Source organism: Pan paniscus, chromosome 18, assembly GCF_029289425.2.
Source record: "Pan paniscus chromosome 18, NHGRI_mPanPan1-v2.0_pri, whole genome shotgun sequence".
In the NCBI taxonomy this organism is placed as follows: Eukaryota; Metazoa; Chordata; class Mammalia; order Primates; family Hominidae; genus Pan; species Pan paniscus.
Genome location: NC_073267.2, coordinates 10,281,553 through 10,300,448, shown reverse-complemented (window position 1 = coordinate 10,300,448; position 18,896 = coordinate 10,281,553). Strand labels below are relative to the sequence as shown.

The window sequence follows — 18,896 nt, the reverse complement described above, 5'->3', positions numbered from 1 at the left end:
GTGGGGGTGGGGGGGAGTAATCTGAAAGACTAGAGGTTTAAAATTATTAAATATATGAAAGTTTTAAAAACTTTGTATATAACAAACTATATAACAAAAGGATGGGATATTATGATAAAAAGAACAGGCAGAACTGTAAAAGAACCAAATGAATATCACAATTAAAATAAATAAAATTAAAACATAAAGCTAAATATTACCAACAAAAGAATAAATTAACGGGAAAATGTATCTATTGGAAATTACCCAAATGCAGCACAGAGAGAAAAAAGAATGCAAATATTAAAACAAGGTAAATAACCTAGAGGAGAGAATGAAAAGTTCCACAGTATTTTAAAGTTTTCAGGAAAAAAAAAAAGATGGGACTATTATATACCATTAGGGAATTGCAACTTGAAATAATGAGCTAGCACTACATCCCTATGAGAGTGGCTAAAACCCCAAACACTAACACTAACACTGACAATGAAAAGGGTGGTGAGGACTTGGAGCAACAGGAGCTCTCTCATTCATTGTTGATGGGAGTGCAAAATAGTACAGCCACTTTGGAAGAAAGTTTGGCAGTTTCCTACAAAGCTGAAACACAGACTTACTGTATAATCTAGCAATAATGCTCCTAGGTATTTACCCAAATGAATTGTAAAAACTGTACCACACTAATGCAAGATGTTAACAGGGAAAACCGAAGGGAGCGGGGAGAGGTAGTATATGGGAACTCTCTGTACTTTCTGTTCAGTTTTTCTGTAACTATAAAACCACTCTAAAAAATAAAATCTATTAACTTTTTAAAAAAGATATGATAGGGAGAAGTAATATTCAAAGCCATAGCAGGTGAATTTTTGCCAGAACTAAAGTTGTAAGTATTCAGATTGAAGAATCATACTAAGTCCAGAGCCGAACCAATAAAACAAACCCACACCTAGACTTCACACCAAAGACAAAGTGAAATTCTCAAAAGCAACTAGAGAGAAAATATAGACTGCATAGAAAATAACGACAATTAGATGATTAGCCAACTTTTCAACAACTGCCGTCCAGATCAGAGGAAAATTTAACATCTCCAAAAGGTCAAGGAAAAATAATTGTCAACTTTGATTTTTATATTCAGCCATATCATTCAAGAGTGAGAACAAACCAAAAACAATACATGCTAATTTCACATAACTTAAAAAAAGACCAATATTAAATCATTTTGATTGACTTCTTCAAAGAGAATTGATATAAACATTTGGAGTATTTCGTTAATTTTTCTCTGCATGTCCCCATTACATCTTAGAGATCATGTATATACATATAAAATATAGTCATACTTTTCATTTAGCATACACATCTTCCTTGATTTTTACTGTCCTTGAAAGATCATTTTTAAAGGCTGAATCATAGTCTAAGTGCCATAGTTTAGTGAATTGCTAGACAGTATAATTGCTAGACGTTTAGATCAGAGAATTTTCTCCTAAATGGCAACTGGATAAAATGCACATAAAAGAGGGACAGAATAATTCTAAGCATGCCTACTCTTTTCTTCCCCCCATTGGAAAAAACCACCTGGTTCTTTAATTGCCTACTGAAGTTGGGGGGTGGGTATAGTTTAGTTTGCAAGGGGCCTTTCAGAGCCAGCTGGATGTCTCTTTTCAATTAAAGTTTTGTGCCCTAAGTATGCTGCTCATGTGTGACTTTTCTAAGTAATCCTGAATGTTCTAAAGAGAGAGAGAAAAAGAAACACATATATTTGAGGATTGCCATAGGCCAGGCACTGTGTTAGGCATTTTCTTCACAACAGTAAATAGTAGCAGACATACTGCTTATGAAAACTTACTATGATCTGGGTTCTTTAGGGATTTTATACATTCTCATCTCATTCAATCCTCATGGCGACTCTAGGAAGTATGTTCTATTATTATGCCTATTTCACAGACAGGATAACTGTAGCTCCGAGGCCATGCAGCTAGCAGATGATCAAGTCAGAATTGCAATGAAGTCTTTCTATTGTCACATTCTGCCCTTTTATTCCCATGTCTTGTTCCAAGCTTGGGTGGGTATTGGGGGCAGGGGTAAGGGAAAGCAAGGTCAGAAAAACATAATAATGACCAAAAAAAAAAAAAAAGACAAAACTCCAAAAAACAAAACCAGGAACTGTGCTAAGTTATATATATTATATATGTATATAATATATAATATATATACATATTAATAGAGAATAAGTTTGCTATACTCTGCTCTCTCTCTATATATATATTATATTCTCTATTTTTATATATAAATTTTGTCCTCACTGCAACAATATTAGGTAGGCTATGTAATCATTATTATCTTCACTCAAGAAGTGAGCAAATGGAAACCCAGCAAACTCAGAAACTTGTCTTAAGGTTACATAGCTGTGAGTTGCACATCGTCTGTTCCAAACCCAGAAGCGTCTGCCCCAAAGTGCATGTTCTGGTCCTCACTGCCTGTGAATGTTGTGATCTGTCCAGGTGAGATGGAGGAGCTGGAGACCCTGTGGCTCACTGGGATCTGCCACAACGAGAAGAACGAGGTGATGAGCAGCCAGCTGGACATTGACAACATGGCGGGCGTATTCTACATGCTGGCTGCCGCCATGGCCCTTAGCCTCATCACCTTCATCTGGGAGCACCTCTTCTACTGGAAGCTGCGCTTCTGTTTCACAGGCGTGTGCTCCGACCGGCCTGGATTGCTCTTCTCCATCAGCAGGGTCAGTACCCCGGGTGGCTACTTTCTTGCACCACAAGCAGGTTTAGAAAAGCGCTTGGGTTCTTGATGTCTCAGTGGGGTCTGCACTTCCTCCCCTTACCAGCCCTTCTTGGGCATGTCACAAGAGCATCCAGATTTTGTGCATTCATAAGCCAGGTGTTGCAAACCTAGATGACTAAGGAAGGCAGAAAGGAAATGGGAGTGGGTGCAGCAGGCGGGACATGAGAAAAATAGCACAGATGACGTGAAACGGCAGCTAAACCTCAGTATCAAAGTGAGAGAACGATAGGGAATACTGAGGACTGTGGCCAATTGCATAATGTTTACCTCACCAGTAGCGGGCAGCCATCCTCAACTCCTGCTGAGTATTGTCTTATGGGAATGTAGGGTGAATATTATCAGGTCTTCTAGTTTTTTAAAAAGAGAAAATGTCATCCGATTTTGTTAGAAACCTTTCCATTTTTAAATATTAGTAACTAATTCCATGTAAAAATTTTTTGGCCGGGCACCATGGCTCATGCCTATAATCCCAGCACTTTGGGAGGCCCAGGCGGGCGGATCATGAGGTCAGGAGATCGAGACCATCCTGGTTAACACGGTGAGACCCCCTCTCTACTAAAAACACAAAAAATTAGCCGGGCGCCTGTAGTCCCAGCTACCCCGGAGGCTGAGGCAGGAGAATGGCGTGAACCCGGGAGGCGGAGCTTGCAGTGAGCCAAGATAGCGCCACTGAACTCCAGCTCCAGCCTGGGTGAAAGAGCGAGGCTCCGTCTAACAAAAAAATAAAAATAAAAAATAAAAAAAATTTAAAAACACTGGGCCAGACAGAGCCAGCCTGTGGCTCCCATCACTAGCACCCAGGTATGCTGTATAACACTACTAATGCTGCTATGCAAGATGTTACAATTTGTGTATGCATTGTAACAGAACATGCACAACAAAACAAAATCTACTTGCAATGCTATGCAATATGTATTCACATCTAATAAAACACAAAGAGCATGTGGAATGCAATAGCACATGAAAGGAAACACAGGTGTAAAGTAACAGAAGAAAATGCACACGTATTAAGCAGAAAACAAAGTTTACCTTCAACTCAACATAAACAACAGCACAAAATACATATGTATCTACCTTCTTATCTATATGTCCATTCATTCATTTCAGCCATCTATGCATCCATCTATTTATCCACTCATCTCTCTTATTTGCCCACCTTTTTTGTTTGTTTTTTTTGTTTTGTTTTGTTTGTGTTTTTTGTTTTTGTTTTTGTTTTTGTTTTTTTGCCTTGGAAGAACTTCATTAATTAGGATTTGAAAAATGGTGAAAACTCTTTGGTTAAAAACATCTAATTGCAGCAAACCAACACAGCACATGTATACATATGTAACAAACCTGCACATTGTGGACATGTACCCTAGAACTTAAAGTATAATAATAAAAATAAATAAATAAAAATCTAATTTTATATGCTATTGTTTACTGAGAAAGCTAACTAATTGCTTTAAAACAAATTTGTATATTTTTACCATTTGCTAGTTTCAAGAACTGTGGAGATTCAGAAGGTACACATTAGTTTGTGAGGAAGATCTATTTTCTCCATTCACTTGCACTCCAAACTCGGGTTCTGTGCAAATACATATTTCCTAATTAGCTTGATGGCATCTAAATACATAGATTGCTTAAAAATAACAACGTACGTGCATAGAGCTAGGTATTATGCCAACTTTAAGCTAATTCTCCCAGCCAATTACCAAAGGCTTTTCATATCCAAATGATTCTGGGATTAGCACCAAACAAATGCACACTGTTACGTTTACTTCTAAATCTTGCTTGTTTTTGGAAGAGCATTTCCACTATCTATCTAAAACACTGCTAAGGAAGCCAAGTTGATTTATCAACATTTTAAGAAATGAAGTAAATCCATATCTTCCTTTCCAAAGGATGGGAATGGAAGGCAAACTGGGCAGCACAGAGCAGGCATTGTTGGTAGAGTTCCTTGATCATCTAGAATTTGAACTTTGGCCTCTCCATCCCTAGGGGAGAAGGACCCCAAGTTTTATGGGAGCAATGTGCTTTTATTTATTTATTTATTTATTTATTTATTTATTTATTTATTTTTTGAGATGGAGTCTCCCTCTGTTGCCCAGGCTGGAGCGCAGTGGCTCATTTGTAAGATTTCCACATCCACAGTCTGGATGCTCCAGCAGCTCTGGAAGCAGTGATGGCAGGGGCAGATGTTATTTTGTGGCAGGACCAACAGCCAACCACACATTATATATAGAAGGAGACCACAGATAAGTTTACAGGAAGGCAGGAAAGGATGTAATGCCAGTGCCCTGAGCCTCAGGGGGCCTTCACCAACCATGAAGCCTGGGGTGGAGAGGATCAGAGAAAGAGCAGCTCAAACTTGCAACTGTAGGCTTTTGTGTTTACGGTTCCTTGAAGGCTACAGTGGAGAGACTGTCTACTACAAGAAAAATGTAGCAGTGAAAATGAGTTGAGGCTGTCACAGTTCCGTGAGCATCCCTGCAGGGTGAGCTTGTCCCCACCATGGGGGACCGATGGAGCCACCATTATCAGAGTCCACAGTTAATCACACATACTTTCCTGTAGTTTATGCCAAAGTCAGCAGCCACTGCCAATTCTGCCCTACAAACCCCTTCATAGTTTGGCTCCCTGTCAGCCTTGGGAAGACCAGGTCAAATCCTGCAGCCTTGATCTGACTGTTTCCTGTAGGTACGGCTGCTGAAATCTGGGGTAGGAGTGGGGAGAAGCAGGGGAAGCCACAGATCAAAATGTTGCAGACGTCCTTTTGCCTGTTGTTGTGGTATGAATCAAGGGCTCTTCCCTTGATAACAGTTAAACAGCTACTTTTAAGTGAACGTAAACAGTTGTTTTCTAAAAGAAAGAAAGAGTAGAAAATGAGGAGACATATAGATGGAGGTGCTTGTATTTGGGCTGCCCAGGAGCCCTTAAGTCATTCAGTTCCCTGGATGGATTTAAAGGCGGTGTCACTGTGTCATCAGAACTCTTCACTGTGACTAGTAACTAAAACCCGGTTCTAACTACATTGAATAGACTCACACACAAACAAACACACAAGGAATAGATTGAGTGGATTAAGTAAAAAAAGTTCAAGGGAGTGGCTCCAGGGGTTTAAACCATGTCTTTCTCTATCTCTTGGGCTCTACTTTTCACTGCAATGGCTTCACTGATAGGCTCACACCCCCATATGATGGTAAGTCTGCAACTCCTTCTATCCAAGCATCCATATCTATCCCCCCAGCAAAGAGTATGATGAGTCTCACATGAATTTCATGCCTTCCTTTAGATGAATCAATGTGTGCATGGAGAAGAGATTTTCTGATTGGCCACTTAGGACACATTCTTTGATTGTTAGCTTTCGCATAAGAGTAGGGGTAATTCCAGAAAAGAATTAACAATGGATGATCCTTTCATGCTGACTGTGTTTGTCAGTAGTTAACTCTCTGGTGCCTAAACTTTCAAAGATGATGCTGGGAAACTTTAATGAAAGCTTGGATTGGTGACCCGGGTGCTGGGAGGCTCAGTTATCTGTTCTTATATGCCACTTTGGAGACACTGAGGCATTGACAGTTGTGTGAGCATCGGTTGATACCTTTTCTCAAACTCCATGTGTGACTCTTTGCAAAGGTGTCAGCTAATCTTGAGCCAGAGCAATAAGATAAACCCTATGCTTTGCAACTTGTCTCTTACCTTTAAGAGACATTATCAGGATTCAGACTGAATTTTGCTGTTTCTCCAAGGCTCCTGCAAGAAGTACAAATCTCACCTTTGCAGGTAAAGTTCAAGTGCAAAGTGGTTTCATGTTCACTGCTGCTGCTGCTGACAGTGCTTTATGTTGCTCCCCTACAGGGCATTTACAGCTGCATTCATGGAGTGCACATTGAAGAAAAGAAGAAGTCTCCAGACTTCAATCTGACGGGATCCCAGAGCAACATGTTAAAACTCCTCCGGTCAGCCAAAAACATTTCCAACATGTCCAACATGAACTCCTCAAGAATGGACTCACCCAAAAGAGCTGCTGACTTCATCCAAAGAGGTTCCCTCATCATGGACATGGTTTCAGATAAGGGGAATTTGATGTACTCAGACAACAGGTCCTTTCAGGGGAAAGAGAGCATTTTTGGAGACAACATGAACGAACTCCAAACATTTGTGGCCAACCGGCAGAAGGATAACCTCAATAACTATGTATTCCAGGGACAACATCCTCTTACTCTCAATGAGTCCAACCCTAACACGGTGGAGGTGGCCGTGAGCACAGAATCCAAAGTGAACTCTAGGCCCCGGCAGCTTTGGAAGAAATCCGTGGATTCCATACGCCAGGATTCACTATCCCAGAATCCAGTCTCCCAGAGGGATGAGGCAACAGCAGAGAATAGGACCCACTCCCTAAAGAGCCCTAGGTATCTTCCAGAAGAGATGGCCCACTCTGACATTTCAGAAACGTCAAATCGGGCCACGTGCCACAGGGAACCTGACAACAGTAAGAACCACAAAACCAAGGACAACTTTAAAAGGTCAGTGGCCTCCAAATACCCCAAGGACTGTAGTGAGGTCGAGCGCACCTACCTGAAAACCAAATCAAGCTCCCCTAGAGACAAGATCTACACTATTGATGGTGAGAAGGAGCCTGGTTTCCACTTAGATCCACCCCAGTTTGTTGAAAATGTGACCCTGCCCGAGAACGTGGACTTCCCAGACCCCTACCAGGATCCCAGTGAAAACTTGCGCAAGGGGGACTCCACGCTGCCAATGAACCGGAACCCCTTGCAAAATGAAGAGGGGCTTTCCAACAACGACCAGTATAAACTCTACTCCAAGCACTTCACCTTGAAAGACAAGGGTTCCCCGCACAGTGAGACCAGCGAGCGATACCGGCAGAACTCCACGCACTGCAGAAGCTGCCTTTCCAACCTGCCCACCTATTCAGGCCACTTCACCATGAGGTCCCCCTTCAAGTGCGATGCCTGCCTGCGGATGGGGAACCTCTATGACATCGATGAAGACCAGATGCTTCAGGAGACAGGTAACCCAGCCACCGGGGAGCAGGTCTACCAGCAGGACTGGGCACAGAACAATGCCCTTCAATTACAAAAGAACAAGCTAAGGATTAGCCGTCAGCATTCCTACGATAACATTGTCGACAAACCTAGGGAGCTAGACCTTAGCAGGCCCTCCCGGAGCATAAGCCTCAAGGACAGGGAACGGCTTCTGGAGGGAAATTTTTACGGCAGCCTGTTTAGTGTCCCCTCAAGCAAACTCTCGGGGAAAAAAACCTCCCTTTTCCCCCAAGGTCTGGAGGACAGCAAGAGGAGCAAGTCTCTCTTGCCAGACCACACCTCCGATAACCCTTTCCTCCACTCCCACAGGGATGACCAACGCTTGGTTATTGGGAGATGCCCCTCGGACCCTTACAAACACTCGTTGCCATCCCAGGCGGTGAATGACAGCTATCTTCGGTCGTCCTTGAGGTCAACGGCATCGTACTGTTCCAGGGACAGTCGGGGCCACAATGATGTGTATATTTCGGAGCATGTTATGCCTTATGCTGCAAATAAGAATAATATGTACTCTACCCCCAGGGTTTTAAATTCCTGCAGCAATAGACGCGTGTACAAGAAAATGCCTAGTATCGAATCTGATGTTTAAAAATCTTCCATTAATGTTTTATCTATAGGGAAATATACGTAATGGCCAATGTTCTGGAGGGTAAATGTTGGATGTCCAATAGTGCCCTGCTAAGAGGAAGAAGATGTAGGGAGGTATTTTGTTGTTGTTGTTGTTGGCTCTTTTGCACATGGCTTCATGCCATAATCTTCCACTCAAGGAATCTTGTGAGGTGTGTGCTGAGCATGGCAGACACCAGATAGGTGAGTCCTTAACCAAAAATAACTAACTACATAAGGGCAAGTCTCCGGGACATGCCTACTGGGTATGTTGGCAATAATGATGCATTGGATGCCAATGGTGATGTTATGATTTCCTATATTCCAAATTCCATTAAGGTCAGTCCACCATGTAATTTTCTCATCAGAAATGCCTAATGGTTTCTCTAATCCAGAATAAGCAATATGGTGTGCATGTAAACCTGACACAGACAAAATAAAAACAGTTAAGAATGCATCTGCACTGTAGTGCGATTGACATGTGCAAGAGATTAGGAAGTTTGGCTCGTAACAGTTTCAGCTTTCTTGTTATGCCTTCCATCACAGCCCAGGCTCACCCCAAGAACTCCAGGCTCCCCCAAAGAATAGCAAATCAGTGTGTTCGTGGTGACTGTGCTACCTTCATTATAGTTCATTTCCAAGACACATCTGGAGCCAAAGGCCCGAGGGACCCTCAGGTGGAGAGAGCTACAGGAATCTCTTTGGATGTTGATGTGTGTTTCTCTCACCCTCGGCTTCGATGGTCTTGTTCAGAGCTGCATAAACTAACACATTTATGTCTCCGAGATCTAAGTGTGGATCTTCTGTCTGTGACACAGTGGCCATTGTAGTTTATCCCGAAGACGCCTATGTACGTAAGTTTGCATTTCCTCCCTTCTGGTGATGACTCAGGGTTGTATAGTATCTGTTACCCCTTCCCTCCCAGAGTAACCATAACTCGTTTCGTTTCCAAACAGCCATGGTGGTGTCCAATTAGCTGTGTATCGCTCTTCCCAGAGTTGTTAATGTGGTGACAAGCACCAACAGCCGTATGTGTACTGTGATCTGTAAGAAGTACAATGCCATCTGTTTGCCGAAGGCTAGCATGGTTTTAGGTTTATCTTCCTTCACATCCAGAAATTCTGTTGGACACTCACTTCCACCCCAACCTCCTCAAATCAAAAGCCTTCAAAACACGAGGCACTCTTGGATCTACCCTGAGTATCCTCCAAACTGTGGATACAGTTTAGTGAGACAAGCAATTTCTCCCTGCTGAGTTATTCTCTCTGTTGGTGGCAAACCACTTCACAGCACCAACAGAGATATAGGAAAAATTCCTCAAAGTATTTGTCATTTCTGAGTCACCTGCATTATCCCATTCTTATTCTACTCAAACCTGTGCATATATGACATGAAATGATACCCTTTTTTTTTTTTAAAGTTAGAGCCAGAGAGGGGAATACTTATGCATGGGGAGCCTGTTAGCACAGTGCCTGCCACAAAAACAAGTGCCCCCGACAAGATAGTTGCTATGTTATGACACTTTCTCAGATCAGGATTTTCTAGTTTAAAAATTAAATATTATAAAACCAGCAAATAATATTAACTAAACCTTTTATATAGTTCTACTCTGTTAATTAGTATATTTCATGTACATGAATATTTTTGAAGTATTTGGGATAACTAGCCATCAGTGTTTGCAGAAGACCTCAGTCTGTTTCGGGCCATTACGGAAACACTAAGCTAATGTACACTCGCCTGGCCATTTCCTGGTTTCCTCCTGCATTCTGCTTTACATTCTTGAAGAAAGGGATAAAGTGGCAGGTTGAAAAATTATCCCATTTCTTCTCCTCATGGTGTGCGTTCTGTTTTGTAAGTATTATTTTCTTGCATGTGGGCAAGTGTCAGGGATGATTCTCTTAAAGCTCAAGGATGCATGGAATAGCTCCATCTTTGGGAAAGTACACCTGACCTACAGTGTTCCTATAATGAAAAGTGGTTGCAATAAATTTCAGGGTCAATGATAGGGAGACAGAGGGAGGCAGTGGGTGAGAGGAGCTTCCTTTCATTTTTGAAAGGCAGAAGGGGCTGACTAGGTGCTGGGGATGCATGTGCTTGAAAATGACATCTTATTTCCCGGATGCTGTACCTCTGCTGCCCCAAGACCCAGCCATGGAGAAGCCTGGATCGAAGGGCCCGGAATAGTCACCCCAACTTCTGATCCTAAATCTGAATTTCCATGACTGTGTAGCCTTTTAGCCCTTTCTACCTTCTGCCCTTCCAGTGCATTCCAGACCTTAATCCACCCCAGCAAGGATCGCCTCCATTTCCTCATGAGTCTGGGATGTTTTGACATGAATGAATTAAAAAGTCTTTCCAGAATACAGAACAGTGATTTGTCGTCAAGCCAAAGAGGCTTTCTGTCTTCCTCTGGTGTCCTCTAAACCCAGGGGGCTGCCAAATGCCACAGAGACGTCCAGGGAGAGTGAGAGTTATACTTGGACTGACTTCATCGGTCAGAAAGCCTTCCCCTAACAGCAGCATTATTTCTGCTATTAACCCCATACATCTCTGGATAAAGAAACTGAAAACGTAGCCTTTGGAAGAATCAACAGTAATGTTGTGAAAAAAATATATATTCTTTTCACTGACCGAAGTGTTTTTTCAAATAAATAATCAGAAATGTTATGCTACACAAAGTTTATGGTATCCCTTCTCTACTAATTCACTGACTCTTCAATGTGATGATCCGAAGCAAAAAAAAAAAAAAAAAAAAAAAATCAACTACTGATCAGATGGTCAATTTCTATGGAAAAGATGTAGAGTTATTCAAAGGTCATCTAAGTCGGTTCAGTTTTTGCAAAAAGAATATCAGGAATGTAACGTCCAGTGGTAAATGGAACCCACAGTATGAGAAGTAACAAGAATTAAATAGGAAGCCTGAGACTATAGATCCATCACAGAAGATTCCCGTAACATATCCCAGCTCTGAGATCTTAGATTTGTTGATGGCAAGGAGCCCAAATTTCTGAACACAAATGCCTGAGTTTCAGCTGGCTTAAGTCAGAGCTGGCATCCATAATGATATTTTGTTAATTCTAATTGGTTTTCCCCACTTGAGAAGGACCCAACTAGTCCTCAGATAGGTACACTTGAATGCAAACGGTTGGGTCTCTGTCCATGGGTAATAGCACGCACATGCAACCAATTTAAAATACTCTGGGTAAGAGAGTCTTCTAGAGCGTAAACTGTACTTGAGAAACCTTTGTGCTTCTGGAAAATGGGTTTCATCATCCTTACATCTGCAGGTTCTTAGGCCACTTATGGTTTCAATGCTCTGAGCTGGCAAGTCCCTATAGGTCTATCTTTCTGCCAGAGAGACTTGCAGGATTATAATCTCATAATCTCACCACTCATTACTGTTATGTCCTCTGCAAATCTCTCTGCGTTATTTTAGCCAGCACCATGACTGGGCATCCACGGATTACTCTTGATTTTCTCTTCCCTGATTCACAGGATGCCAGAGAGTCTTAGTATTTAGTTTTTCTGGTGAAAGCATTAAAATTCACACATTGCAGCAAAATCTGTCAAATCATTTCACGCTTATTTTCTGGGGAGAAAAATAGAAAATTACACCTTGTTTACAAATGAAATAGTTTCACTTAAATGGGACTCTAGCCAAGGCAGTTAATTAGTCAAAAGATCCACACCTGTCATATAGTCACACATTGTTTATTCTATTTGATATGTCGACCACTGATGTGTATTTAATATTCTGCATCCTTCTCAGGAAATGACAAATGCCCTGAATTATTTGCAAATAGAATTGCTAATGAAAAAGAAAAAAAAAGTTGATGTTAATTAAATGGTGATTAAAAATTTATCTCCTTTAATTCTAAAAAGTGCAGCTTTAATAATCAGTTGTCATATAAATAAGTACCTTGTACTGAAATCCCTTGCGATTTAAGACCTAAATAAACACTAATTTGAGAACTCTAAATACCTTACAGAGGAGCTGGATATATTCGTTAACATTATGCACATTCCTGTACTGTTTCTTTGTGCATAGCTGTTGTGCATGAATCCTTGAAAAGGGGACATGCGTTGTTTCTGAAATGGAGCCTGTTTGTATTAACCATGGCTATAGTAGACATGATTGGACTCAAAGAAAAAGAAGTTTGAGTAGGTGGAAGCTAAATGTGTTGGTTGATATTTAATGAGTGAAGGGTTCTATGTAAAGGCAATTTTCCTTCCAAAAGTACTGTTTATTTTCACTGGAGACAAAATTAGACCTTTCCAGATACCCCATCTCTTTTTGGTGAACAGGGTTGAAAGTGCTGTGGGGTCTATACTTGAAAAGTTCTCCCAATATGCAGTTACTGTTTCCCATTCAATCCCTATACATTGTACTGTGTTCATATCTAATTGTATCAGATGAGGTCAGCTTGCCACTTGATATAGATCAGAGATGATCAAATGCACTTATCCTGTGAATACAACTGCTTGTGTACACATGTATATAATATACATGCTTGATTTCTACAATTCACACGTAAGTGTATTATCCAAATAAAATTGTACATATTGTAAAGTTTATGTTAAAAATTAAATGGTGATGATGGTATTAACACATGGAAAACCCATTCTGGTTATTTTTATGGGAGGATATTTCTGTAGAGAGGGCACTATATTTTTTTAATCTCAGTTGTAGGGAGGATGACAGAGCCTAAGTAGAATATGGGTGTTGGCGTTCTTGGCCCCTTCTTTAAAAAACAAAACTCTGGGATGAGGGGTATAGAATATATTCTGCTCGCATTTGCTTCTGAAGACAATGCCAATATGGACTTGTGTGTGATTTCCTTAAACACATCAAAGGGCATAGATTTCCTATTTAAATTCCTTATCCTCTTTCCTCACCTGCACTCTTTCTGTGCCCAGCAGTACTTTCAGTATAGTATTAGCTAGAAGTGCCTGCCCAGAAGGGTCTTAGAAAAATAGAGTTCGTAGAACCACACCAAAAGTTAGGAGAAGGGGAGGAGAGATGAGAAAAATGAAGTTTACAAATGGGCACTTGCCTGTTTAAGATCATCAAGTTAGAGAGTATCAGAGCGAGGATTAGATCGAAGACATGGTTCAATTTCTGGCTCGATTCTCTGACCGGGCTGACTTATTTCTAGGTTTCTTTCAAGGGGACACTCCTGAGTAGCTCTGGAATAAGAGCCAGAGATCCCCATAAGGCTGCCCTGGTTTTTTTGTTTTGTTTTGTTTTTTGTTTTTGCCACTTGCCCTAGAAAGACCTACCCATGCTTCTTTGAATTTGGTTTTCCTTTAAACTCCCTCACAATCCCTGTCTTAAAGTTCCTAGAAGAGAAAACTTTTCTCAGAGACCGTCTCCTTAGGAAAAATCAACAGGGATATTGTTTAAAACCCCAAACTGAAGATAAAAGGCTGGCAGTGACCATTTAAATAATTGAGGTCTATGTATCATGCATTGAGGAAGAACCAAGCACATTGACCAGCTAATAGGACTTCACTGAATGTCCACTTTATTTTGAAAGCCAGTTTGGGATTGTGGGGGAGGGGATGCAAAATAAATAGAAAATATAGTCTCTTCCCATAAGTAGCTTATGGTTTAGAAGTTCAGTTCTCTAATACAAAGGATAACCAAGGACCCATGCAATGCAAACAGAGACTAAACAGCAAAAATTAGAAATGACAACTAAAGTTGTAGCCAGGAAAAAAAAAATAATCTGATTCTATGAGCATACCTTTTTAAAAAAAAAAAAAAAAAAGTCCTTCCCTAAACCTTTAAGTAACTCTGGAGAATAGAGTTAGTGGTCCCGGAAATGCACTTGATTTATTTTAGTCTTCAAATAACGTGCTTAGGAGACCCAGGAGCTGCTAACCAGGTGAACACACTCACACTCCTACATTTTTGCACAGGAAGGCTTTTGTCTGGTTCCAACCAGTTCTCCAGTCCTTGCCAAATCATGCCTCCTCCCAGCCTTGCGTTATGACATGTGCCTCAAGAAAAGGTTGAAAAAATTCCCCAAAGGATTAGAAAATAGACCATGATGTAAAAAGACGAAGCATTTCCCTAAAGCTTTTTTGTTTGGTTTTGTTTTTGACGTTTGAAGAACCCTTTTGATAGACCAGGGTATGAATGTATCAGGGAAGCATAGAGGGAGAATTCTTTATCGAGTTCCAAGTGCCTACTGTTGTGGCTGACCGAAAGCATCAGGTTCCCTAGAGAGAAAACGGGGCAAAGAGATGGCAAAACGAATAGAGGTGTATTTCAGGAAGGATGGCGAGATGGATAGGGAGCTTTTGTCACTCTGTCTATCCCATTCTGTGCATTCTTGGAATGTTACATTTTCTGCTTATCGCAAGTACTTGCCATGGATCTGCACCTGAATCTGAAAATATCAAAATATATCTAAATTGAGTGTAGGCGATATTCTAGGCATATCCTAGAATGTGATCCTCAAAACAACCTTAAGATATAAATATGATTGCTCCCATTTTACAGATAAGGAAACTGAGGCTCAGGTTTTTCTCAACCTCGTCAGCAACTAGAATTAGCTAGTAAATCCCTAACGTTAGACATATTCTCAAAGTGCCTGGTCTCCTCCAGGGAGGTCAGAATAGAAGTCAGAAAGAGAGGTGTGCTCTTTTGAGGTTCCTGGGCATATACCCTTGAGTATCAGCCTCTGTGACAGGGAAGTTTGTTAGGGTCTTACCCCTCATTGCCTGATCTGTGTGTTTGGAGAACTTCTGGGGATCTCACCTCTGTTCATAGTTCCTTCTGAGACTTGAACACTGTTTGTGTCTCCCTTTCATATGCTTGCACTTAGCATTTAAAAAAATTCCTGGGGAGTTATTTTCTCTACTTAGCATGTGCCTAATCTTAAATATCTCTTTCCTAATGTCTCATCTTTTTATCAGTCAACATCAGGGCTAATTCCATTAAACATATGTACATAGTACATGCTCTCATGTGTGTGGGTATGCACACACACACACACAGCCATGTGACCCTCCATTAAAGTCCTCCTAAATATTGTGACCCATGTTCAGAGGTGATATTATTTGCAAGTTGACTATTCCTCCTATTTCATGTCTATGTTTGGTTATCTTTGCCAGGCAGATGGAATGAGTTTCAGAGGTGGGACAGGGAATAGGAAATAGAGTTTCTGCATGAATGATGGAGAGCTTTGGTAGTCAGAATGATTGAGGACCAGCTATTAAAATGTTGTTGTTGTTTTCCTTCTTGGTCTGTTCCTTTTTTTTTTTTCTTTTCCAAATTGTCTTAGAGATAATTCCCTGCTCACTTAGCATTAGGATAATGACGGTTATTCTGTCCCACTGAAGGGTGTTGAATTGGAACGCTTCCACCGGGCTTTATAGGTACCCAGAATGGCCTAATGTTTAACATATCCTGCAGGCATGCCGCTGAGCACACACTGCCTTTCCTGCATTCCCCCCTCTCCATGGTCTAAGCCACATTTCTTTCCTGGCATTTATGTTTACTGAGAGGCGATGGGTGCATTAGGCCCATTTGATGGATGAGGACACTAGCGGGGATTTGAAGGAATGTCTTTCTGGGAGTCTCCATGAATTCTCTGGAGAGTTAGCTAACTTAATGCAAGTTAAGTGCTAGTCTATGAGAAAAATTTCTCAGCTGTTTTCATCTTTCAAGCTGGCAGTAAAAAGCCTTTTAAGACAGAAAGATTATTATTTGTTATTTGGAGATCCTGTTGTTGGGTCTACAAGTGCGTGACCATGTTCTCCTTGGAATGTTGAGCTATGCAGAAATGGAGCACTCCAAAGAACGATTTGAACAATAGCATTTCTTCTCTGGGGGTTGCATTTCAAAGCATGCAACTCTCCAGGGAACCAGAACTAAATTGCTTAAAATGAAGTCATTCCTCAGATTAACTTCCTCAGATAAAGTGTCAGCGGTCTGCAGAAACGAAGAAGACAAAACTGAGTTTATCACTCATAATTCTCTTACTTACTATGTCAGTGAAACAATGAGTTTGCATTTTTGCAATCCTAGAACATTCTTCATTAGCCCTGGGTCATGACCTCTTCCAGTTAATTCTCTTTCACACCTTTAGGAAAGATTTAAGACGAACCTTCAATAGGATATTAACATAACTCGTAGCCAATACCACAGCTGCCTTTCAAATTAATGAGGTTAATTGTTCTCCAGCAAACATGAGTTTGTCTTTGGCATTTTAAATGCTTCCCATTGATCTGACATTTTGCTGTTTCAAGTTTTAAAGGGCTCAAATCAAAGACTATTGATAACTGAGCAAAGAGCGAAGATCCAGAAATACGAAAACATTGTCTTTTTTTTTCCATGAAAAACAATCATAGCCTTTTGAATTCAATCGAAGTTTCTACATTAGCCATCTAAGACTTATTTAATTATTTCTGTTCTCAGTCAAGCTAATTCAAGTGAATGAACAGTATTGACTTTTAAAATCTTTTTTAAATTTTTTTAAATCTTTAGTTTATTAAGTTTGTAGACACAGCTCTGGGGCCATGACCACTTACATAAATGTTTCAGTTTAAAAACAAAAGATTCAGGCCTCTAATTTGAGCCAAATCCAGGTGATCTTCTTTGAAATTTTTGATGAATTTGAAAAGATGAAAGTGGAACTTTTAACATTCATGTTCCCCAAATTTTTCACTGGGAAGGGATGCTAATTGCCTACTTAAGATATAAGTTCAAGAATAACATTTTCATAGAAAATTCAGAAAACTGCTTGACACAGCAGTGACATAGTTAGATGTGGCTCAGATGCCTTCCAAACCTGAGGGTCCCCAAAGATTTCTTTACCAGTTGTTTTTAACTATGAATCTTAATCTTGTTCATTCCCCTGCCAAAACAAATTTAAAAGCATAAACCTGCTGAATTAATTGGCAGAATTCACCATAGTTTATATCACCCCAGAATGTTTATGTGTATATGTTTATGTATAGTATATATATTTCAAGCTGAATGTTCAGAAAGAATAAGGTGAGTTTCTTGGTAGCTTGAATAAGAATTAGATCATAAAAATTATAAATAATGGCCTTCTCAAAGAGGATAAATGATTCATTTTTCACTCACGTATTAATAATATGACTTGTTGCATAATACACAAGCTGGTCATTGCCTGCAAGAAAGTTATTGAATTAAGCAGCTATCCAGGTTTATGTCTGAGTCCATTTTTAACCCAACAAGGCTAGGATTGAACTCCATATGCAGAGGGTTTCTATTCACAGCTACATTCAAACAGAATCCAAAACCCACATCAGAACTGACTTGATGTCTTGTATGGTGGAGCTGAAAGCAAGCTGTGTGCTCTAAGCAATGGTCTTCATTTGGGAATTAATGTTCACTGATCAACTGCAGCAGTTTATATCTGTCATGTTTTAATCCACTGCATGAGGAAGTGCTAATAAGTGTATTAAATATTTCCAAGCATAGCTACAAAATTACATGTTTGCTTAACACCTTTCTATGATAGAGGAAGTATATACTATGGTTGTCTTCTTGTAGTATGTCTTTTAATTTTGTTCAATGTGTTATCAACTGTTTTAAGGAATGGGGATTGAAATTCGTGTGCAAACTGATATGTACATAACTCCTGAGGCAACAGAAGTGCCCCGTCATATGGTGTAAAAATGTAAATACAGGAAAATTTCATTTTTCTAATAAAGATAATTTCTGCCAATTGATATGAAAATGAGAAATTGAGTTGTGGTCTTTGTTGTTGTCATTGTTGCTGCTGTTGTAAGCATCACTGTGTTAGTCTGTTTTGCATTGCTATAAAGGAATACCTGAGGCTGGATAATTTATAAAGAAAAGAGGTTCATTTATCTCATTGTTCTGCAGGCTGTACAAGCATGGTACCCGCATCTGCTTGGCTCCTGGTGAAGCCTCAGGAAGCTTTTAGTCATGACGGAAGGGAAGAGGAGCCGGTGTGTCACATGACAGGAGAGAGCAAGAAAGAAATGCGAGGCTCCTTTAAACAACCAGCTCTCTCCTGAACTAATAGACAACTCACTCATTACCATAGGGTGGACACCAAGCCATTCATGAGGGATCCGCCTCCATGACCCAAACATATCCCACTAGGCCCCACCTCCAACTTCTGGTGATCACATTTCAGCATGAGATTTGAAGGGGACAAATACCCCAACCATATCAATTGCTAATGTTTCAGGCAGACTTAATGTTTGTACAAAGGGGAAATAACTTGAGTTCCCCTTGTGCAAGGGGAGAGGGTAGAGGGAGGCACAGAATTCAGGACAATTCTTGGCTTGGCTTCAGGATTTCAGCCAAAAGCTTAGCCACTGTCCCATACCTAGATCTCGTCTTCCCGTGCAGTTCCTGTACTTGTAGCCTTGACCCTGATAATGTTGACCTTTACCAAGAAGCACCCTTATGGCAAGAGGGAAAAGGGGATTCTTGCAATAGGGGGAGGGGAACCATTGCAA

General features: G+C 40.5%; 1 protein-coding gene across 3 annotated transcripts in view; it reads left to right on the top strand.

Moving 5' to 3' along the window:
• Positions 1 to 18,142, top strand: part of GRIN2A (glutamate ionotropic receptor NMDA type subunit 2A) — a 427,756-nt gene extending 409,614 nt beyond the window's left edge. For 2 of the 3 annotated variants that reach the window (XM_003808294.5, XM_063597950.1), the window contains exons 11-12: positions 2,472 to 2,710; positions 6,607 to 18,142. In XM_003808294.5, the coding sequence (XP_003808342.1) occupies positions 2,472 to 2,710; positions 6,607 to 8,406 (2,039 nt within the window). In that variant the 3' untranslated portion in view covers positions 8,407 to 18,142. The remainder of the gene's footprint in view (positions 1 to 2,471; positions 2,711 to 6,606) is intronic. The other variant, XM_008960383.4, reaches the window with a different exon arrangement.
• The last annotated feature ends 754 nt before the right edge of the window (positions 18,143 to 18,896 follow it).